Source organism: Melanostigma gelatinosum (genome assembly GCF_949748355.1).
Source record: "Melanostigma gelatinosum genome assembly, chromosome: 2".
Classification (NCBI taxonomy): domain Eukaryota; kingdom Metazoa; phylum Chordata; class Actinopteri; order Perciformes; family Zoarcidae; genus Melanostigma; species Melanostigma gelatinosum.
Genome location: NC_136635.1, coordinates 8,872,001 through 8,897,024, shown reverse-complemented (window position 1 = coordinate 8,897,024; position 25,024 = coordinate 8,872,001). Strand labels below are relative to the sequence as shown.

At 40.8% G+C, this 25,024-nt stretch overlaps 1 protein-coding gene across 1 annotated transcript in view; it reads left to right on the top strand.

Moving 5' to 3' along the window:
• Positions 1–25,024, top strand: part of mdga1 (MAM domain containing glycosylphosphatidylinositol anchor 1) — a gene marked incomplete at its 3' end in the record, with an annotated part of 179,722 nt that overhangs the window by 99,281 nt on the left and 55,417 nt on the right. Inside the window, exons 5-7 of the mRNA XM_079288631.1 lie at positions 9,763–9,959; positions 11,143–11,275; positions 24,061–24,330. Coding sequence (XP_079144757.1) covers positions 9,763–9,959; positions 11,143–11,275; positions 24,061–24,330 — 600 coding nt within the window. The remainder of the gene's footprint in view (positions 1–9,762; positions 9,960–11,142; positions 11,276–24,060; positions 24,331–25,024) is intronic.

Genomic DNA, 25,024 nt, shown 5'->3' with positions numbered 1-25,024 from the left:
TCCCTCGCCTCGAATCTGTTCAAAACAAGCCTGTACAACTTCTGCAAGAGCTCCAGCCTGAAAATAATCTGTCTGTAGAAAAACGGTCTTTTGTAATTGTGCTCTCACCTGGTTAGACAAACAAAGTTCTTGACTCATATTATATGTAAGAAATAGGAAACCAACAAGAAAACCAACAGCAGCACACACGCTACAAACCCTCCCCGCAACGTTTAGGTAGCTATTCCCTACCGATTCAAACAGGGCTGAAGGTATATTCATATCCGCGGACATGAAACCCTACTCTGGAGTGGAAAACGCAGGCTGTATGAACATGCTTGATGTTATTGAGCCCTGTGACACTACTCATTCACGAGCCCATTTCGCCAGACCATAATTCCTGCTTTGTCAACGAAAACAAAAGGCCAAACAGAGAGCCATGTTCTTCAGACACGCCCCCTTGAGAGTCTTTTTTTGCTGTATTGAAAACGTACCGAAACGTACCGAACCGTGGCACCACTGTATCGTATTGAACCAAACCAAGGATTTAGTGAACCGTTACACCCCTCGTAACAAAATATGGGCAAACTGTAGTGGTGTCTATCCAAAAGACACACAATTCAACCTAAAGCATCTGTAAACATCGACTTGCAAACATGTAAAAAAGAGGAAAGACTAGGAGAGCACTCCTACTTAAACGTTTGACTTTTTGATATTGCCACACTGACATTCCAGGCAGGACGCCCTTCTTCAGAGTGTATTCTGGCAATTAAGCGATATTGAAAAGTAAAATTAGAGTGCTGTCCTATCTTTACTTTTTTATCCTCCACATTAAGGACCCAGTCAAGGTCTAAGCACGAGTTGAGGGCATTGTGTTTTAATTTGTAGCAGACATGTATAAAGATAAGAGCGTGAACAATAGAACTGGACATACACAATATCATGCTGGGGTGCGTGTGCGTGTGGCTGAGTTGTGATGGGTGTTTCAGTAGCTTTTAATATCATCGTTTCATCAAATTTAATCATATTTGTTTATTTACTCATCCAGCTTGTTGTATATTGCACCAATTTATATGTGGTATTTCACAGGTATTTGTCAAGTCAATTGAATTGTACTCTCACACAAGCATCCGCTGCTGACCTCATAATATTGCATGACATTGAAAAACTCAAACTTCAGAATACATAAATGGTGAATGTTGCTTCAGTATAAGCCAACAACATCTCTACCAATCCCACCTCCCTACGGTTAACGAGGCGAGAACTGGACTGCTCAGGTCTCAAATATTGTATAACATGACCTCTGATTTCTCCTGAAACATCTACTCTATTTTTTGTTTTGTAGAGTAGCATAAAAGGCAGATACATGATTTATTTTTTTAAGTTAATACTGCTTTATCTCTGCTTTCTAAAAAATCCAAGTGTTTAGCTGAAGCCGTTAGATAATTATCGAGAAAGCAGCTGGGTTAACAGTGTTGTGCTCGAGGGCATTTTGGTCAGATTTGTTATTCGCTGCCGCTGAGAGCCGCTAAACCTTTGACCTTCTGATCATGAGATGGTGAAGATAGTGGGTAACACTGTTGCTCGAGGTCTTGAAGCTCTAATTGTGAAAGGATGACAGTATTGGTCATTGGCTTATATTTATAGCGAAGGTTGCTGCCCAGTATTGCCACATGTGTAACGGTGGTGTCTCTTGTTATTCGCACAACTTCAATAGTATTTGTGTCCACAAACTATGTAGGTGATGTCCGCTGACCTGCACTGACCGGTTATTATGTTTTACAATCATCACAGTGTCATGATACATGGATTGGCTGGAATTTTAGCGTTTCACAACAAATTATTATTTGCAGTTGAGGTGATTTTTTTTATATATAATGTTTCAAATTTCACTTTTGACTTACATACTCCTCCTAGAAACAGCCTTCCTAACTTAACATCTTGGCTAACACTGGTACATTTACAGTGTTGTTAATTAATGTGAATAGAAAATAAAGAGAACTAAAAAGACATGACATGAGATCTGGTAAAACGATATACCGTACATTATAAATGTGTTTGAGACACTAACTCACTCAGTGGAAAATGAGATCATGGATCTAAATGATGGAGGATTAGTAAATGGATGGTTTCATTTAGGTGCAGGGGATGTCGACACACTACAAGCCCACTCACTGGGTCGTGAGAGTTGCAGCTCCTGTCCTTGCCCTCAACTTTGTACAGCCAGCTTATGGCTCTGGTAAGAAAATACCACAAGAACACTGCTTGTACAATTCACATTGACTGTCTGAGAGTACGAATGATGAATACTGTTTGAAGGTGGTCGTACTTGCACTTATATCTGTTCAATACCCAAGAGAATGCGATCGCAAATGTTGTATAAATGTATGAATGAGTTCTGGCATATTTTTAAAGCAATGGGATGTTCTTCTATCATATCTACCCACAGAAAATATTTCAGCATGACTGTGAAGTTTAATTGAGCCACAGTTTGTAAAATCATCTTCTACATTTTGTGCGACCTATTACTAAAAGAAAACAAATGAATTATTGTTATTTCTCACTGAGGCCGGTGATCAGATTGGTGCATTCTGTGTTTTCCAGCCTGTTGCTCTCTTGGGATTTACCGAGCTCTCGTTCATTCGTGCACCCTGTCAATGAATGTGAAGTTGTGCCAGAAATACACTTCAGTCTCTGGGCAGGAATCCACAGAAGTGGTCTACAGTTGTTTTAATATCATTCTCAAGATTATTCTAAGAGCAGCAACAGCCTATTCCACTGCGTGTCTATCTAGTTGTGTTTTCAATATGTTCTTTTGCTGTGGTCCACAGTGCGCTGAATGCCACAAAGCTAATTAGATAACAGCAAGCCAAGGGGCTTAGACGTGTGTTGCCTGGTTGTGCCTCACATACTCTCTCATACACTGACATGAGTGTAAAATAAACTGTGTTTTTTTTGCCACTTTAAGGGGCAGCTGCATGACTCTTGATGTCATCATGTTCGGTTTCTTAAATCTGGCATCAAAACAGTGTTCAGACTGATGCATGGATCCCAGCTGTTACCCCGTGACCCAGGCATCCATGTGACCACAGAATAAGTAAGAAGGGCATCCTGTATCCACTCTGCTCCCCATAGATCCCTTCAGAAGGCACTTACAGGGACACGGAAGGACTTTCTTGTTTTTGGTGTTTGTGTGTTATTTTAGCCTGGAGGCTGAGCGAGTGAACTATGCCTCTTTGTCCCTTAACACCCTCTTTGCTGTCACCGTCGCTGTGCAGCTACACTGTCACACTCAGGGTAAATAACCATGCCCAAATTAGTCTTTTTATGGCCTAAAATAATGGAGTCACACCATCATGAATGTTTAATACCTTTTCCCAGGTTCTTTGCTGACAAAAGCATAATTAAGGCTGGTACATAATGCGCTGGCTCAACGGAAATGCGGCATTTTCAGCAAATTGAGGAGTGTGAGTTTGTGGGAAAACTCACTGTGTAATTCTTCTTAACACGGGCTGCTGTGTCTTGCTGTTGAACCAAACAATGCAGGGTGTAACACAAGATCCGACTGTGTAGTCACAGCTGGAATGATCTCTATATTCTTTGTAATTGTCAAGGAAGTTAAAGGACAATGGAGCCAAGAGTCATCTGCTCACGATTGTTTTTCAGCTCTACAGTCATGCAACTGATGAATAAAATAGAGAATAGGCTGTGTGGCAAACACAGAATGTTTTTTTGCAACAACAACTGTTTCTACATCTATGAAAAAACGTTTTAAAGAAACCTGCAGAAGTTGCCATGCTTTTGGTTTGCTATGAATTAAAACTGCTCGTTGTTATTACAGGCGCCACATTCCTTAGTATTAATTTCATTAATTCATTTTCGACCATATTTTTCTGGCCACTTTCTTCCTGCTTCCTTTTCTTAATAATTTCATTTATCTCTATGTTTTCTGTCTGTTATTTCATGTCACCACCTGTGTTTATTCATTTATCAATTCATTGCATTATTAATTCTACATCATCTTCTCTCAGTCTGCTGTTATTTATTACTCGATCCTGCTTTTTTCACTTTTATTGATCTCTCGGGACCCAAAGCATAATTAGACATATCACCTTGTTGCTGTTCATTACACCAATCATTTATTGTAGATCGAATTCCTCTGATTAGATCCAAATGTATTAATAATGCTGAAAAAGTCTCACTTCAGTTTCATATATCCTCTTCTCTTTCATCACTTGTTTTGGGCTAATTTCTAACATCAATAAAGAAAGACAGAAACACACCCATGATTAGCAGGGGTTCAAAATGAAAGCTAAAATATATAAATATAAATATATATTATACTTAAAAAATATCTGCCTAAATCAATCTTTACTCCTCAACATTGCATGTTAAATACAGGCAATGTTCTCGTTATTTCCAAATGTGGGCCTCGTGCATGTTTTATGTCCTCTTTAAGGCGATGTCTATGAGCAGAATGCTGAATAATTGACGAGACGCGATCTGGATCAAACGGAAAGTCTGCTTCTGTTTGTGCCTCTCTGTATGCACATGCTGTTCTCTCTGTGCGTGTGGCTTTGTGCACGAATGTGTGTTTGTGTGGTGGATAGACTGCATTTTCAGTGTGTGTTTTTTTTGTGTGTGTGTGTGTGTGTGTGTGCAAGAAAAAGAAGATTTTGAAAGAGTTGGTTGTTTTTTTCTGTCGTCGGTGTGATGAGCGCTTATTACTGCAGACATGAAATATGTTTGGACTTGTTGTCTATAGAAACAGATTTTTAGCTTTTTAGTTTCGAAATGAGGCGCTCAATAATGTGGGAGCTTATTCATGAGTTTTGATTATGTCCACACTATCCATCAGAAAACAATTTATTGTCCATGTCACAAAAGCTGGATTCATCTTGAATGCATTTTACAAATGTATTCATCAGTAAGATGTTGTTTTTGACCATCTCTGTTGCTGATACTAACAATATAGTGGCTGCATACTTACATATCTAGATATCCTACCGAGACTGATGGTACAATTCTAATCCAGCAGTGAGGAAAAATAGGTGCTTTGGATAGATTTGGACATGTTATTATTTAAAGTCAGTCACTGACAATGGATGATGAATGAAAGTGGTCTTGAGATCATTGGTGGCCCGACCTAAAGTCTGGATTTGCAATGAATAGTGGCTCACACCTTCATGTTCCCCTCAGGGTGATTTGCAATAACTTTGGTGATCCTCTGACATTTTTGTCTGATGCCATTATCAGGTCAAAATCACAATTTGTCCAATATTTTGGTTTATGACCAAGTACTTGCAAGACTCGTGACATTCTCGTCTGCCTCAGCTGTACTTTGTGGAATGTGCTAATTGGCAAATGTTAGCAGGCTAACATTCTCGATGAATAAACATGATACCTGCTTAGCATCAGAATTTACGAAACCAAGCAATCTTTACTCACACGCACGTACGCATCTCCTCACCCAACCACCCACACACACACACGGCACACCACACCTTATTCTCCTCCATTGCACGGTCACACTCAATTGAACCTGTCATCTTGTCTTTGGTCCCCTAATGGCCGTCTACTCGTAGAGAGCTATTAGAGTCCAGGACATGTTATTGGAAATCAAAGAGGATTTGGAGACCAGTGCGTCCTCCTGCAGGGGAAAGCACCCAGCAGAGGTCAACTTGTTAAAAAAACACACTCGGTCAACCCTGGCCGCTCAGATGGATTGCTCCTGAGTAAATCTCTGTTTCCATCCTCGCCATGGTTGCTCTGGTTATTTTGGAGCAATTTTTTAAGTGATTTTGAAGAACCGATGGCATGCAGTCATAATACCGGGAGTCTATGAAAGATGCTGTGCATACAAACTGTGAAATTGAATCATTGCCTGTTGTATTTCTTCCACATTGTCAGTCAAGATTGAATCTACACATCAGGGTTTAGAGGTTTGGAACAGGGTTATGAAATCCCTTAAAATAGGAAAAATGCTGTTTTTGGCTCCTTTTGCCGTGCCTTCTCTCTTATTGCATTCACTAGCGGCGTAGTGACATCCAGAGTTTGTAATTCTGATCATCTGATTACTCAGATAACAAGCAAACAACATCTGTACAAGAGTGATTCTTCCTGCTAGTTAGTGTGCCTTGAAGTTTGAATGAAAACAACAAAGTAATTTTCAAGAGCAAACAATTGGAGTACCTGACCAAAGTTGCACTCTGTCAAACCCTTTAGGGGAAAACTAATAAGTGAAAAATACTACTGTTCAGTTCCTGCGAATAAGTTGCTGTTTTTTCTTTTAAATGAGTGGAAAAGAAACAGTGTATAATATAAATATATTTATAATAATACAAATACAATACAAACATTGTTAAATGGATATTTTAGTCATTGATAATTGAGCACGAAATAAAAGTAGCAAAAATATGTTTTTTTATCACAAGACAAATCTGCCCCCTTAAATACCCAAAATCAAGAGATTTTAAAAGATGATATAAACCAGAGCAAACATGGAATGGCATGTCTGGGATCAGAAATGATTCTATATTCTTAGTATATGGGTTGGAGAGGGCTTGGGGTCACTTTACAACATGTTAGATTTTGTGCTTTCTCCACATGTGTTTGTCAAAGCTAAGGGCCACACTCTAAGGAAGAACGAACATGTCTTTGTGTCAGCACCACTGTGTGGTGTCTGTGTAGAAAACAATGCCAGACCCTCAGTGCAGCTTGTTATTTGGAAGCTTAGATGTGCAGTACATTAAAAGCTGTGGCGAACAAAAGCAGCACAGTGCAACTGATATAAGCTGTTTGCAAAGGCAGGACATTGGGGAAATCAGAAGCTTCATTAAAGTTTCATATTGTGTTTCTCTACACTTGCAGTTTCATCTCGTGTCTCTATTTACTTAAGGGCCCAAACTGAACAAAGTTAGACTCGCCGTGGGAGCTTGGATTGTAAAAGCTTTAACAACACAATTGTCATGTGAACAAAAAGTGGCTGTAGTTGTTGTATCCATGACCATGGATCTTTTAATATTAGGGCAGCAGGAGGAATTTGTGTGCGCGTGTCTTCCAGTGGGATGTTTGTTTAATATTAGTTTAGTTTTTGCACTGCACAAATATACATTGCGTTGATACGAGAGCGAATTCTGTTTTTCAATGTTTGCTATAATAATACACTATTCATGCCGTATATGATCATACAACGTGGTCTGAGTGACTCTACGGTGTTTGTCCATTTAAAGTTGTGTGATGTGCTTGAGAATATACTTGTCTGTGTCCGCTTCTGTCTGTGTCAATCTGTCACTTTTCCACTTTTCCCACATTCACCGCATTCGTAGTGTCAGGAAACAGACAGAATGACAGCAGATAGTCACTCTCACTCACTCTCTGACACACACACACACACACACACACACACTCTCTCTCTCTATCGGGGCATTAGTCAGCTAGGTTTCCCCATGCGCTGCAAATGATCTGTGCAAATCATACAGATTTCTTGGACACACAAACATGCACATATTCACAAATTGAAGCAAGGTTCTTGCTCTTTTGCCATAATCTCTTTCACACACATGCACACGTGGTAGATATCAAGAGGCAGATATCTACTGCAGATATCCAGCTGCCCAGGCTTGATGGCCTGTTCCTGGCAGAGCTGGCTTTTATGGAGGCTGCTGGTTTCTCAGTTTCTCAGTTTCCCTGCTGGGTCTTTTGTCCCGTTCTGTGGTTATCATCTCATAAATGTCCACGGGGAAGATGAAAGGAATGGAAACAGGTGAGCACTTCACAGAGCACAGCAATGAATCACTGAGAAAATCTCTAATAACAGAGACCAAAAGAAATGCTTCAGTGCATTAGTGTAAGCAGCTTAGCCAGGTCCGACGCAGTATACAAAGCTCTAATTACATTTTTTTCAAATGCTGAAATACTGAATATTGACTCTAGCATGCATTTTGATCTCTTTTACAACTACTTGTAACCACATTTGGTATCTGAGCAACATTTTAATGAAATTCTACAGTAAAAACTAATTTTCCAAAACCATCAGTTTGTTAATCAACATACAGTAGCACTGAATAATGACGCTGCTTTAATTCAGTCGATTTCAAAGCAATTATGCAGGTCTTTGAAAGTGTAATCTGTTTGAAATTGCATATTCATGATACATTGCTTCGTTTTTTAGCACAGGTATCACAACAAACACAGTCAGAATCCTCAAACACATAGAGTGCATCGGAATATAACGTTAAAGCCCTTCAGCAAATTGTGCGGCTTTGATTTTGTGTTGTTAAACTATTGTGAAGATGATTCGATGAAACATCTGTAGACACAAGTGTTCACATGATAGCTTCAGTGTCGTACCCATTCTGACTCACACTTCGTTCCTGTCGCATTCAGGCAAAGTTTCTGCACACTGTACCTAGCTTTAAGGCGTGCGAGATAGTTTTATCACATCCTACGCATTTGACAATCTTACCATGCCCTTGTGACTCACCTTTTATTTTAGAAAGAAAGCTGTTGTCGTAAAAAATCACCTGAACGAGTTCAAGCTGCCTCTGTGCGTTTGCGTGCCAGTCTTTACCCGGAGCTCTAACCTTCAAACTACAAAAACGCTCTGATGCTGTGCTGAGGCTTCACACACACTTAGATGGACGTCCAGATGCGATTGTGTGTGTGTGTGTGTGTGTATGTGACACAGCCCTCGTGTGACAGCTGGGCCCTTTTCAACGAAACTCAAAAATCAAGCATGCTTATCCACACATTGTGTCTCTCAAACGTCGCAACCAAAGACGTGTTAAATACAAATACCGACCTCTTTCCTCGATCACTTGGGACCCTGCTGAACATCGTAGCTGCACTACCAACTCACCTCTTTTCTATAGCTTGCATCATGCCTTCTTGTTAGGGAGCAGCATGTTTGACACAGGAGAAAGGAAGTGAGGGACAGGGCCAGAGAAGAGAAACATGGGAAGGAGAGAGGTAAAATAGAAAGGCAGGAAAAGTAGGGGAAAAGGCTACCCTGCTGTTGGCCGAAATTGTTTCCATTATGTTTGAAGTCCGCAACATTCCAATTGGGCTGCAAAGAATCGGGATTACACACACACACGCACACACACAACTCTGCCCTGTAAGAGATAGAGGCAAGGAGCGAGGAGGAGGGGGTAGAGAGGGAGGGATGGTGATGAGGAGTGGAAGTGGCAAGTGAGTTTTGGAGAGATGGCAGAAAGCAGGGGGAGAGCAGCCTCCATGCTTGTGACAGCAGCTGGAATCCTATCCACTGGAGGGAAAGGGAGATGACACTCCCATGAAGGAAATGCGCAGGGAAACGAGGCAAGAGGGAGGAAAGAGAGAAAAATGGCAGAATAAATATATAAAAAAGAATGTGTGAGAACATCACAGCCAGAGAGGGAAATGGCAAATCACAGATTGTTTGTACATTTGTCCTCGTTAGAAGCCATGATCAATAGGCAACTGTTTGGACGCTTTTTGGTCAGTGTGGGCGATTCAGCCAACAAACAGCACTTGTTTGCCCTTATTTACAGTCGTGTCCCAGTTACCAAATCTCATCCCTGCCTCACAAAAAATGGCCAATGTTTTGCACAGTAAAGGCGACAGCAGCATACAGATTTATATAAAACTGTACCATCTGATTTTCTTGCTTTTAATTTTTCTGCGTGGCACAATTAGGCCTCAATGAACAAGCTTCTGGTGTGGATTAACCGATACTCTCCTCCTGCAGCAATACATGACTCCTCCTCTTTATATCTTTTGTTCTTTCGCTGTGTTTTGCAGACCTTGACAAACCCGTTCTGACGGTGCACCAGACCATCAGCGATGTGCGTGGCAGTTACTACCAGGAGAAGACGGTGTTCCTGCGCTGCACCGTCAACTCCAACCCTCCCGCCCGATTCATCTGGAAACGCGGGAGCATGCTCATCGAACAGAGCAAGGACAACGGAGTGGACATCTACGAACCGCTTTACACTCAGGTACACACAAACACAGTGCAGAGACACACGGACAAGTTTTACATCACACTCTGCTTTCTGCTCTCCTCTCAATCGTCGATTCATTTACAATAAATCTCTCTCTTCCTTTTATTTCTATTCTTCCCAACCTTCGAACATTAACGGTTTACACACACTGTTTCAGTTTACTGTAGAACAAGTCCTATTCAGTAAAACACATCCACTGTCTGTGTAGTGTTTCACCACTGTGTGGATGCTAAATCAGAGTTAGGGGAACATTAGCAGCTCTTCATTTGATTTGGCGAGTCTATCAACCTCAGCCAAACTCGCTATTTGATATGATGTCATGTTCGTCCAAACACATCATAGTCCTCATCCTAAAAGTGAAACGTACTGCTTGAAAACACAACACGTGTTCGTCTTTATCAATCGATAGCACGACTGCTCCATTTTTCTCCACTTATCAAAGCATCAGTCAGCCACAAAGCAGTGCCCCTCGAGTTCAATTAGCCAGCCGGCAGAGCTGTTCGGAGACACAACGTTGGCCCATCACCCACTGTAGCAGAGAGACAGTTATACAGCATCAGACACAACTTCTTCATCTGAAAAAATGATCAGTGATGTTGAAAGAGATGTGAGTGCTGCTGTGTGTCCGAGAGAGCGTGTGTGTCTACGTGAGTGGCACAAAGAAATCTACTGGAGCAGAGAGTGACATTGTTTTAAGAACAGTCAGGGAGAGGAAGGATGGCTTCAGCTTTTGTTTTTGCACTGACAATCAGATCACTTTCAATTTCCTAATGGTCCCGTGTGAAAGCCGTTAGAAATCCATCATTCATATTACTCTTTATGTAGATTTGAGACGCTTCAGTTGATAATCAGGTCAGACATACAAACACAGTATGTGAGTGTGTGTGTGTGTGTGTGTGTGTGTGTGTGTGTGTGTGTGTGTGTGTGTGTGCGTGTGTGTGTGCTTATCTAAGTGTGTCTTTGACCCTGTTTATGACAGTGCGGCTCATCAAAAATTGAAGTGACTTTTACACAAGATTACAGCCCAGTTTAGAAAAGCCTGAGCTTTCTCATTGATGTAATGTTATGTGTTATAATGGAAATGTAGTCATATTGGATGTTTATATACGTGTTTCATCATTTTTTTTCTTCTATTTTGCCATGGTGTTGTTTCATTTCTCTGATTCATCCCATCTAGGGTGAGACCAAGGTGCTGAAGCTTAAAAACCTCAGACCCAAGGACTTTGCCGATTACACGTGCCAGGTGTCCGTCCGCAACGTGTGTAACATCGAAGACAAGTCGGTTACCTTCAGGCTCACAAATGCCACATGTGAGTTTTTTGAATTGTTTTTTTTAAAACACTGCGAAGACAAATAAATGCTTGCATGTGCACAAACGTGGACATGCCTTCTCTGAGTTTCTCCTTTGAATCTCATGCTTTCTCTGCATGCCCGTCATCTCTCTTGCTGTCTGTCTCACTCTCTCTCTCATTGTTAAACTATCCCCTATCTTTACGTGTGACGTATTCTCCTTTTCACCCTCTCATCAATGTCTCTCTCTCTATGTCGTCCTTTCCTTCCTTTCCCTGAGTGTTACCTCCACCCTTTGACTCTCATATTTGCCCTCAGTCTCTCTACCTCGTTGCCTGCCTCCCAGTGTGCCACATTGCCTATCTGTTTTGTTTTTCTGTTGCTGAAAGCTCATCTCAGGGCCGTCCGCTGTAATTCAGCTGTCACACTCCCTGTTATCTCCAATTCACTCTGCACCGCTCTGTCCATCTCCACGCCACCGCTCGGCAACTCTGTTACTTACGACAACATTGTTGACGTTGACAACCCTGTCGTGTTACAGTCAGACTGATACACCACAAGGGAAAAGCCCCTTCTTCTTCTATTGTGTTCATTTTCTCTTCTTCTTTCCCTTTTTTCTTGCCTCATTTTCTAAATGCCAGACAGGCTTTTGTCAAATCTTGCATACAATTAAGTATCTTATATTCTTTCATATAAGTTATGTGGGAGAGAGATAACTGGTTGCTCTTTGTATTCAACCGTAAATCAAAAATGTGTCGGGGGCTCTTGAAAAATGCGGGGAATAAACAGGAAGACAAACCAGGGAAATCTTTGAACAAACAAAGCAGGAAATATTAAAAAGCCTTTAGTATTTAACAAACTTCATTGTATATTTGTTAAATGCCCTCACGAAGACCTACAGTGGCTGAATCATGTTGGCTCTTGTGATAATTTCACCACATGTAATGATTCATGTTTTCTTCCTCGTTTTTTTGGAGGATTACCGTCCTGGTTTCATTCAGATGCACCTTGTTGTCAGATTTTTGAATCCTGTCCGACATGCTCAAGAGCCATTTTAAGAGAGATTTGAAGACTGTCCAGTGCTTCTTATGTTAATCCAGTACGTCTCACTGTCAGAGGGCCTGAATAGATACGCACTGAAAATGTGGATATAGCAAAGTTGTAATTTTTGCTCCAACTGAAATGGTCTAGAAACACAGCCTTTCGAATTCTGTCCCCTCCCTGGATCGATCCGTTGGCGAAACATCTTGGCTCCTCGCGAAACATCTTTCTTGGCTCCACCTCTGGTCAGTTGTCCTCCCCACTGACCACATCCTCCATTTGCTGCATGTCTCACTCAGAACCCCTGTCTGACCCTCAAACTATTCTTACAGTGTTTTAATACCTTTAGTGACTATACTTTTATGATTTAATACATTCAATTAGTTAATATACTGTAACATATAATGTCTTCTATAAGTAAGAATATTGTAAACACATTGTGACTAACATTATTATTGTGACACTTCTACTCACCACTAGGGGTGTTATTTAATCCTACTTATAATGTGTTTAATACTGAAATTCTCCACAGATGTCAAATTGCCCTTGAGCAAGACACTAAACTACACCTGTTTAGAAGACAGTTGATGCTCTGTGCTGCTCAGAATAGCAGATCTGAATACAGATACATACTGAATACAGAAAAAGATACGGCAAAGATGTTGGCCTGTAGTTCTGTAACATCAGTGTTGTTTATAATAAGCTGTCATTTTTAAGAATCGCTTCTCTCATTTGTATCAAAAATATCATGTGTGAATGTTGTTAATTCAATAGAAGAAGAAGAAACCATTTTTATTGTCATATACATTTACACATACACGCAATTTGACTACTGCATTTGACCCATCCCTGTATATAGGGAGCAGTGGGCTGCCATTGATCGGCGCCCAGGGAGCCAGGGGGTTCAGTGTATTCCTCACTTAATACACTGTTTCACACTTAAGAGTAAAGAGAAAACGGTTTCCTTTTGCTGCGTTTTTATGATGGCCACTAGTCTCCATGACTTTTTATTTACAGACTTTGCTCTGAAGGAGAGGTTATCAATTGAGCAATAAGGCCTCTTTCAGATAAGAGATAAATGTTCCCAGGAGTCTCCTAAAGTGAGCTGAAGGTGGGAAAGATCAAAATAAAAAAAGCCTCTGTGATAAAGTTAAGAGGTGAGAAGACAGAGTCTGGAATCTCTGTTTAAGACGGCGTGAGAAAAGAGTTAGAAAAAAAGGAGGAAATGAAGGACTGAGAGTGAATCTGACAGAAAATGACAGATGGACGTGGCTTGCTGAAATGCTCCGGAAAAACAGGGTGATGCTAATGAATCAGCCTCAGGTGCATGACACATACTATCCATTATAGCAGACAACACATAGGACCAGAGATGATCAATTATGGATTATAATACAAGTGAAAACAGAGAGTAACCAAAATGGAACATTTTCTTAATTCTTTTAATTTCACCTTTATTTAACCAGTCAATTGAGAACCAGTTCTCATTTACAATGACAACCCGGACAAAAAGGCTGCAACAGGAGGCAAGTCATTACAAAACTAAATAAAACATAGATACATCTCAAACAATCTCATGCAAAAATTACAACATCATGAAACATACGATATTAAAAAAAAACAGTGTTCAAATAACAAGAGGCTAAAACATTTGTGGACTCAAAGTCTGAATCCAGATTAAGGTTGACTAACTGTGCCATGGTTCTGATCTATTTGAACACATTCATTGCTTTTGAATGTACACATATTTTAAATACTATTCAAAAGGTATGAGGATATGGCAGTCTGTGGTCCTATCCCTTGCTCATTCTTCACTGGATAATCTCTAACATGTCCCGTTTTAGAAAAGTGTTTGTAAAACAGTCACAAACGTGTCGTTGAAAACTAACTGATATGAAGGAAGGAAGGACAAACAAGTCTTAATGCTCTAGCTCTATGTTCTTCACTCTCATTCCCTCTGTCTTCCTGCCTGTCCCTCTTGGACTCCTGCAGCCTGATGGATCAATTGTATCCTCACGGCTCCGTCAACACACACACACACCCACACACACACATTGAAGCACACACACACAAACACAGCCTACACAAACAATAAATATCTGCATGGTGCTGATGTACGGCGGCAAAAGCTTGCCAAAACAGCCAATCTGGCTGGACCTCAGTCTCACGGAGTGACAGAAGACACACTGCTTAGTGTGTGTGTGTGTGTGTGTGTGAGAGAGAGAGAGAGAGAGCGAGAGAGAGAGAGAGAGAGAGAGAGAGAGAGTACAGGATAGAGTAAGCTGCAGTGGTGGTCAATACAGTTTTTCGCCAGTTATGCCATCGACATACCAAGCACCGGTTAACTGCAGCTCGTCCCGATAATTACATATTACTTTAGCCGAGAGACTTGTTTGTGTGTCTTACATAGCTCAACATGTCACAGGAGTCACAGGACTCTGGTTACTGATTCTCTAGCTGCCAAAAGTTAAAACTATCCCCAACTTTTAGTTTTTCTGCACTTCGCTGCGGGATCAAACAGCCTGAGCTCAGGGTGACTGCAGCAACCTTCCATATAGACATTGCATGGCAGCTCACCGCAGGCGGCACTTGCTTAGTTCAGACAATATAGTCCTAAAGAAATAAATAGGTAAAAGTTAGAGAGTTTAAACTTGATCCAGCTACAGAAGACAAATAACACTAAGTGTAAACATATTAATGTTATCTCCGAAAATTTCAACTCAGATTTCCAAGATATCAAGAGAGACAAATGGGGAAACACAGAACAGAAGGAAAATTACAAATAGAAAGCAGAGATAATGAAAAAGATACACAGAGGACGCAGAGTAGGAGAGGGATAGACAGACAGAAGGGCATATGATAAAGAGAGATTATAAAAGAGGAAAACAAACAGCGAGTTGCTGTTTTGTTTTTTATCCTCTATAATATGTATCGAACAAGCGTATTTTGTTATTCCCCACTGAGCTCCTTTTTGTCCTTGTGGCGTCAGTCACTGCTGAGATTAGATTTATCCAACTAGGTCACACCATCGCCGCTGATTCACCGCACTGGGACAAGGGGATTGATTGATTTTTGTACCATAATCCCAGCCTGGGATTTGAGTACGGGGCTTCTGCCCTCCAGCAACTGCTGACAGCGGGTAAATCCTCATCCCCTGTCTCGCATGAAAAGAACACAGGGGCAATGCGCCGGTGCTCGTCATGTTATTTAAAGTGGTGCAGCAAAGGGGTGGAGGAACAAGGCCTGGACATGTGGAGGGATGGAGCAAAACAGTCGATTGCATCAGGTTGATTTCCACCATAACTGAATGTGAACTTTTGATTTTGTCACATATTGTTTGTTTAAAATAAATGAAGAGCAATATAGAAAAGTCATAACTTAACCACTTGGCTAACGCCTGAATACCACCATCGCACATGGCCTGCAATTTTTAAAAGTAGCTAATGTAAAACAAGTGTACAACGGAACAGATAGAAGAAGAGGGCAATCTTTTTTAGCTGGACCTACATACAACAGAACGCTGAATACGACATTTTAGACGACCAAAATGTTACGGTTCATTTTCGTGAACTGAAAACACACCGTGAAAGGGTTAAAGTTGTAAGACAGGAACACATTCAACGTACAGACAGGACAACGCCATGGTAGCGACCTGTCAATCACCAGGTAGCCCGCCCTAAAACATACCCTGCTTCATCGTCAATTTTACCCTCAATGGGACCATCATTTACGAAATGAATATCATGTTGTATTGAAGAAGAGTTGAAGATTGAGGTCATAAACTCATGTTTACAATGTTTACTAAAATAAAAAAATAAAATGTGATTTTCTCAAAGACTTCTACACAATCAAACTTGTTTTTTCAAGCAGAGGAGACGTCCCCTGCTGGCTAGTGGAAAGAATGCCAGTTTAAGGCACTTCCGCAATGGCAACACTTTTCAGATCCGGAGGTTGCTGCATGTGTTGGACGAAAGAAAACAAACACACGTACACACACACACACACCATGATTTAATACTCTTGACAACCTCTGAGCGGACTGTAAATCTGAACGATGGGAGAGTTGATTCAGTCTTTTATTGATTACTGTAACTCTTACCACAATATACCTTCACAATAATATGACAGTCGTACAAGTGTGTAATATATATGATGAGATCAATAAGTGGCAAATCCTACTGCGTAGGATGCTTGATGCTGTCAAGAATCAATCTGCTTGTAAGGCTGCTCTGATCATTTTTCGTGAAGTTACTGGAGGGCTCAGAAGTTCAGTTCTGTTCCCTCTTTGTTTGACCTTTACAGTTTCAAAATATATTGCTTTAATTATACGAGTCAGCATTCAGCCTCTCTTCAGCGGGGCTCTGCTTCACACTCATAGAATTACACACTCATACTCACACCCATGACCTGCACTCTGCAAACGTAAGATACCAATTGCAGTTTTGGGACTTAAATTGGCAACATTCCGGTTACAATCTGAATCTTTCAACAATGTCCTAAAAGTTAACTTCTTAGAGTCCACCTGCCTGGTGGTGGGGTAGGATTACGGGTGAATCATTGGTTTTCAGTGATGGTATTAGAGGTTTTTTTTCATTTCTATTTTTTTTTAAAATAGGTTACAAGGTTACAAGGTTACAAACAATGTCCTCAATTTTCCATTGATCGTAAACAAAATATCATTCCTAGATAAATATAATATCTCAAGGTCAGAGTATGGGGCTGGGCACCATGCAGTGCACTTAAAAAACTCTGAGGTTCATCTGCTCACTTTGCTTCAGGGTATTTTGTCTGTATCGAGGTAATAACCACCGATCCTCCATTTCCCAAACACACACCTGGAACATTTCCTCCTACTTGGCACCAGGGGCCAAGAGAAACCCTTTGGTTGCTAGTCGGCCAACATGCCCCCTCACAGTATTGTTGACTGACGTAAAGGTGTCACCCACTGTATACCCGGGTACAAAACACAAACATACACCACTTGTCAGCATACGCTTCTATCGAAACCTTTAAGCTTTTATTTCCAGCTGATTTCCCCTCAAGAACCCACCTGCCTTTACCTCATAGATTCATTAATTCCTGCAAATCGGAAACGGGCAGTACAGCATTGGCAGTGAGAGTGAAAGAGAATGCAGTGGAACGAAAATGCAGACAGAATGAAAACCAGGTTCAGAGACAAGGGAAGGTAAAAAAAAGGCCGACATTGAAGATACAGAGGTGACAAACTGACAGAGGGAAAAAGCGAGAGAGGGATAGTGTGAGCGTGGTAGAGAGAGGCATTTGTTACCTGGTTGTAAACCGCTGTGCTGCACATAAATCCCATTACTTTGGGAAGAGCGCTGGCTGATCCCACCGTTGCTGTCACCCACACATCCCCAGGAAATTGAAGCTATAATTCTGAAATCCTCACTTCCTCCCTCCTTGCTTCACATGGTGTCCTCTCTTATTTTGTCTTCTTCTCAGACTTTTGTGAGCTACACCTTTGGCATTTTCTGTTCTTTTAATTTGTTCATTCATTCGTAACACTTGTTTAAACCGTTTACATACAGATTCACCTAAAGCTAATTTACAGTCCAATTAACCTGACTTGCACATCTTTTAGTTCCATGTAGGACACTAGTGCACTCGGAGGGAAACCACATGAGCAGCAGACACACACTCTTTGACGATTCAACCTTAAAACGTCAGTATAATCAATATTGACAACATACAGGGCTTTAATATATTTCCAATTGTGCTGATGCTCTATTTAACTGTAACTGTCTTTAACAAACATGAATGTTCGTTGAATACTTGAAAGGCTCTTCAGGCTCACAGGGGTTTACTTAGCGTTGTGATTTGATACAATAGAAGTGGACAGTGTTATTTATGTGCTGATTGCAGTTGTTACACCAGTGAAATGTCTTGTCGGCTTGAGAGCCATCGCTTGTGAGATTAGCTAAAGAGATGTCCCATTAGTGTGTCATTTTGCATGCACATTTTTGTCACCCATTTAAGAGTCTACATGCCTGTCTGTGTGTGTGCACGGCATGCGTGTGTTCTTGTAATAGTAGAAACATCCGTCGGTAAACTAGTTTGTTGAGCCTCCGCGCACCTCTTTCATTACAGCGATTGCAATCTGTTAAAAAAGAGATTAGATGAGAGGATGTACTGCATAAAGTCTATTAGAGGAATGAATTGCTTCCCGTGCTCTGTGGGGTCGGTCTCGCTCTCACTGAGGATTAACTCTCTCTCAGCTCGATAAGCCTGGATTGTCCTCCGTCTTGCAATTTAGAAGACCTGTCTGGAGTAAACTTATATTAAGCTCAAATCAAATTATTTAAAACCTTAAAAATGTTTCGTGGAAAACAAATCCTTTGTTTAAAAGTGTTCACACATCCATGTCTAAATAATGCATAAATAACTAAATAACTGGCTGACGGGAACCTAATAGTAAAAAATACATTCATTCATTGTATCGTCAATGGAATGGCTCCATATCAATCATGGATTCATCTGATTAACACTTACTGGATTTTCATTTGAACATTTTTGAACTATTCATTGGTTCATAACAAATGGCTTTGGATACATGCTAATGCAATTCTCAAACATTCATGAATGAATGCTCCAAATATTATCATAATTAATAATTTCATAATTGTGAGCCACAGAAGTTTTGATATACATTACTTCATAGGGTGATGTGATGTAATGGCAGTTAGAATTGAGACAAATATGAGTTGATGGATAAATGTCTCGATGAAGATCTCACACCTGTTTTTATGAAGGATCAGCAATTAACCTTTGAACTTCCTCCCCATCTGCTGACTACAGAGGTTCTCCATCAGTTGACCCAAGACTCAGATATTTTAGGAACTACACAAATGTACGTAACAAGTTTAGTCATCAAGTGTTTTGCTTGCTGCGTAATGCATAACTATGCCTCCGGATGGTAATCAATATAGAGTTATCACCCGCTGCATGATGTCTTACAGGGCTCAGTTTTACATTGAACTAGCCAGCATAACCACATGAAACAGGGGTTTTGCCATAGTTAGGATGTGGGAAAGCCTGTTTGATACTCTATATAAAGTGCAATATTGAGAGCCTTAATTTACAGAGAGGTTTTTGACAGCAAACAGAAATTACTGGAATTATCATGGACAAAGTATAGTCATTAAACAACCATTTAGTGGTTTTACATCAGCAAAACCACAACTCCCCGCCTCCACTTGCTAGAGACCATTTATTCTGTAGAAGCAAACAAATAGACAACATGTTTGCTGCAAAAGCCTTGCGATTGATTTCACTACATGTCAGACAATTAAAAAAATAATAATAACAACAAGAAACTATTTAATTGGATCACCCATTAACTCTTGTATTTTCAGGAGACCCATGTTGTTTTCTTCTTTTACCAAACAGAGCCTGCTGCATTAGCCTGCCTGGTTTTTGGCCACTATAGGGGGACGAATAACTTAGAAATGAAAGGACAGATAGGCTAAAGTTACTATAGGCAGACCTGACATAGCCTACTGTCATCTCATAAACCTGCCATGGCTAACATGTTACCAAAAACTGACAGATCTACATGAGTCCAACCGTCACTCTCATTTAAGCTAGCTCTTTTTAACCTTCACTAGCACCCGGAGCTTTTTTTTTGCTAGATAGCTAATGCTAGGCACTCATTTTGTGGTCTGCTGGCTCGTGCTGCATATGTAACACATATTGTTTTTTTACCAGCGGACTGCTGTTGCTGGAAATTGAGTTGAACCACAACGTTACAATCAATGTTCCCTCTAATTTTTCATGTGTCTGGGCATACACACAAGCTCCCTGAGCACACTGAGGACCACTGTGAGCAACATCAGATGTGCACGCTGTGGCCACACACCAGTATCACACCTGTTCAAAACCTTGGATCATAGCAAGTTACATGGCTTATTAAAAGAATCAAATTACAGCAGCAATTTTCACTAGTTTACTTTTAATATAAGTGATTTGACAAACTTTAAAGGAAAAAGACAAAAATCTTGTTGTTCATGAGAGGTGTAGTATGTTTTATGTGAGAGTCCTGCTTGGCCATGGGAAGAGTCCTGCTTTGGCCTGTGTGAGGTCCTGTTGTGGCCTGTGTGAGGGTCCTGTTCTGGAAGAAATTATACATATACACCTTTCAGACATAACATTTTGTTCACATTAAAACATTCACATTTTGCACAATGACGTGTGCTGTAGCTTGTGATACAGTGTAAATTCCTGTAACTCTGTCTGTAAAATATGTAATTACTCAGTTTTTTATTATCATTTCTACTACCCATAAATTATCTAGTAGTAACATAATTTAATGATTAATATCCATAAGTAAAAAATCTTAATAAATGTCACTAGAATATGCACAAATCTGACTTAAATTTTACCTTATTTTTCACGTCTGTCCTTCTCACTTCTCCAATGGTTGTACACTGTCCAGGTTGATGGCTTCGTCTGCTTCTTGCTTTGACTTTATGTCGCTGCCCGTTCGTTTCGCCATGATAAGGGGTTAGCATTTGCGTCTCGTAACTCCGCCGCCCTGTTGTTAGCTAGCTAACCTGCACGGCGCGAATGGGCAGGGCAATAGTGTCAATGCTATGATTGGCTGCGTAGCGTAAGTGAACCGAATCGTATCATTGGCTGGACACCTGTCACTCACTGAGTTATGTTGCAAAATAGTACAGAAAACAAAATTATTATTATTATTATTATTGGTTTAATTGATTAGATAAGATTAGGACTAATATTAGATATTAATTAATACGTTTATGTTGAATTTTATTTTATGCGCTGCATAGATTTTCTTGTGCGCTGAGAATGTGCGAGCAGTGCGCGATTGCTCAAGCGCGCAGCTTAGAGGGAACATTGGTTACAATAGTTGTCAGCAACGAAACCTCAAACGAGCTAAAAGGGGCTAACACTACCACATTCTATCGAGTAAAGTAGTGTTGGGGGTTGTCATTTTCTGTGGGTCTGTCACTCAAAAACATCTTCACATGACATATTCATTTGATTCTCTGTATAAAAGCCACTGGAAATGGCAAGTTAAGCATGCCCTTGAACCTGAGTTCGATCGTGTTGGATGGAGAAATGATGATTTACTTATTTTAACTACTAGGTAGCTTGTTTGCTGATCGCTCAATTTTGCATTATATGACCATCTTAGCACTGACTACGTTACCTCCACATGCTACACCTATTGATAACATTTCCATAAGCCACATATCTAGCATGTCATTTGCCACAGTTGTGCTGAAAGTTGAGCAGGACAAGCTACCCCGTGCACATCTTTCACCAGCTGGCAAAGTTGCACACACACACTACCACCAGTGACATTACCTGCTGAGAGAGAACGCCTGAGAGTCAATAACACTACACTGCTGGATTTATGACAAGTGGACTCAAACACAGGCTTTGTTACACTTGGCAGATAAGATGTAGATACCAGCTTCCGCACAGTATCTGCAGTGGATTTCATTAAGTCAAAGAAAAAGACAGGAACAACCTGTGACTTCCTCAGCCTAATTGACGCAACTGAACCATCAGTTGGCACATTTGGTATGTATGAGCTGTTGTTTCCTGACAACTCTCTTGGTGAGTTTGAAGTTAAACAGCACCTATGTCCTTTTTTGGAGTAGCTCTACTCTTAAATGCAAATGCACTGTACAGTTTATGTCTTGGAACGCTGTCTTATGAGTATACTACGCTCAAACTAATCTCTGCATTCTATTTTCACTCTGTATTTGTAATTGTGCAGACAGTAGCTACACGCTGCATGATGCAATTTAGTTATCACGGTGTGTGTTTGTGTGTTTACATTCTGCTTCCACGGTAGCTCCCTCTTTCCAAACCTTACATTATTGATAACCTTTATTTTCTTTTTAGCCCTCTCCTGCTTCAGTCCAGTCGTTTATTGTCTCTTTCCTCGTTAGTTGTTCAGTACTGTACCGTGTTGTGCGTGTGTATGTGTGCCCTGCGCTCCATCTGCTCTGTCCTTTTTTGGTATTTTGAAACTGCTGGGGCCCAATCGATCTCTGTCTGGCACCAAGATCCCCCCCCCCCCCCTCTCTCTCTCCCTCTGCACTTGCATTTTTGGGTCATCCTTTATTTTTCCAGGTAGGTCAGTCATAGGAAAATGACGCAGTGGCTTGGGGAAGCTTTGGGCAATATGAGAGTATGGGAACAAGACTTGAATTACTTTTGCATTACTGATTGGTGAGTACTGAGGAAGGGCTGGAAATTCACACACCCTTACATCAATGCACAATGGCTCACAGGCAAGCACACACACACACACACTGTGGAAAACAAAGACATTCAGGCACATATATTTACACTTTTTCACGTGCTACCTTATATTTGCAGTCAAAACTAATTCATAAAAGGCTGTTTGCTGATTTAGTTGGAGGTCGGAGTTTGGGAGTTCATTGCTGCTCAAGATTCATTAATTCAAGTGTATGTCCGGTCCTCAGGTACCAGGTTTCCCAGATTTTTACCCCAGCCAAGAAAGCAAGGTTTAAGTTTTATAACAAATAAATGCATTTGCAGTAACCTGCTGATACATTTAAAAGCAGTAGCTGAGGTTTACAAAGACCAGAATGCCAAACCTTTTTCCTTTTAAGATAATGTTATGTACATTATATTATATGCACACACTGAGAGAGTAGCATAACACATCAGGTTCAGGTTCAGGTTACTTTTATTTATACCCGTAGGTAGACTTGGTTTGCAAATGAGAGAGAGAGGCATCCATCTCGACAGACATTACAAACAGCACAGACAACAAGACAAACATGATGAAAGTACACAAGGAAAATATCAGTCAATCAATAAGTAAAATAAATAAGTACACACACGTTTCTATAGCATCTGTGCACTATGCTATGATCTGGCATACTCCCATCCTCACTTTTAGAAAACTTGCACAGTGCCCTTACGTGATTTGTCTGTGCACATCCAATATTTTCTAACTAAGCGGACGCAGATTCGGGGAGAAAGTGGAGAACTTTGAGGAGCTTTGAGAATATCCGTTTACTGCAAAGTAAACGTCAGCTCATTTCTATGTGACCATTCTTGCAGAAAGTACAACCGAGGCGTTTGGTGCGCATGCCTGTTAGATATGGCCTGATTGCTTGGCTCTCGGACAACCACTCCTTGCTCGGTGACACCAGAGAAGTGAAGAGTTCGGTATAACGTATATCAAGCATCCAGCAGAAAAAGTGAACTTCAGTCAAGGCTGCAGCTGCCGCCTGTAAAGGCCCGCTGCAGACAACATGCTCGACTCAACCTGCCCCTGCTGCTTCACAGAGCGTTATTGCTTGTTTGTTTAATATTTATTAATATTCTATGTGTTGTCTGTCCATGTTGCACCAACCTCAACACTGCATATCCTTGGGTCCCCATCGATACACCCACCAAGTATGAAGGAGATCGAATGAACGGTTCTCCAGATATTCAAAGGACATACCCACAGACCGACAGAGAGACAGAGATTCCTTGCTTCATAGTCAGATGTCATCACCTACATGCAAAACCCTGTAACCATCCTGCAATCCCCCTGAGACCTTCATTTGAAACCATGTAGCCTATTACAGGTGCAGCGACAGTTAACATTATTTACAATGTCTAGGTGTCGGTAAACCACCAATCTTGTACAACAGTTGCAAATCACAAGATAAAACTATTTCTGTTCCATGTAACCACAAGGAAAGTGATTTTCTCTCCCTGTTATCTATTCTACTCCCCCCCCCAGCTCCCCCAATGATCCGGCTGTCAGTGAACGACACGGTGGTGGTGGATCCCGGACAGGATGTGCCCTTAAACTGTGAGGTGACAGCAGGTTTTCCCCTCCCCACTGTGGTGTGGTCACGTTACCCCAGATCCCTTCCCCTCAGCGCCCAAGTTCGAGGGCCAACGTTGATTCTGCGAGCTGTCACCCCGGCTGACGCAGGTTTCTACAACTGCACGGCTGTCAACAATGTGGGCAACCCAGCGCGCAAGAACGTCAATCTCGTTGTCAGGAGTAAGTAATACATGTGTGTGTTTGGTCCGAACTTGACATGATTTATGCTGTGTTCATCCAGCAACAATGTAGGTTCAGTATTTTGAAACAATAATGTGTGCAATTTTTTCCTATTTTTAATCATGCCATATGTTTTCTTTTCTATCCTTTTGATAGCTGAGGGGATAGTATAGAACTGATTGTTTTTATTAAGAAAAACACACGCACACATGAAAAATATCTTAGTATTCTTGAAAATATTAATTAAATCATTTTCTGGGGATTAAACTGACTGTATTTTTAATTTTCACTTATTTCAAGCTAAAATTATTTCCCTGATTGAAAATAAAAAGTGCCATCTGTCCAGTCCTCGTTAGCTTTATTCTTCCAATGTAGTGTGTGAATGTGAGCAAATGTTTTATTTTGCTGTGTGCACTGTATGTGTATGTGTTGCGTGTGACTCACCTGCAGTTGATCCATCATTAGAGAGAGCTGATGTGAACCGTGTCAGAAGAGGCGAGCTAAGTATTGCGCTTCTCCCTGATGTTAAAACAAGAAGCCTTCCAATCTCCTTCGCCTCCGGCTATTTTTAGTCCCTTTAATCATCTTTATTCACTCCAATTAGTTAGACTGGAGTGGAGGCAATTAGCAACAGTCTCTTCTGTTAGTTAACACTGTAGAGAACGTATGCTGGATGGGTTTCTCCTGTTTGCCA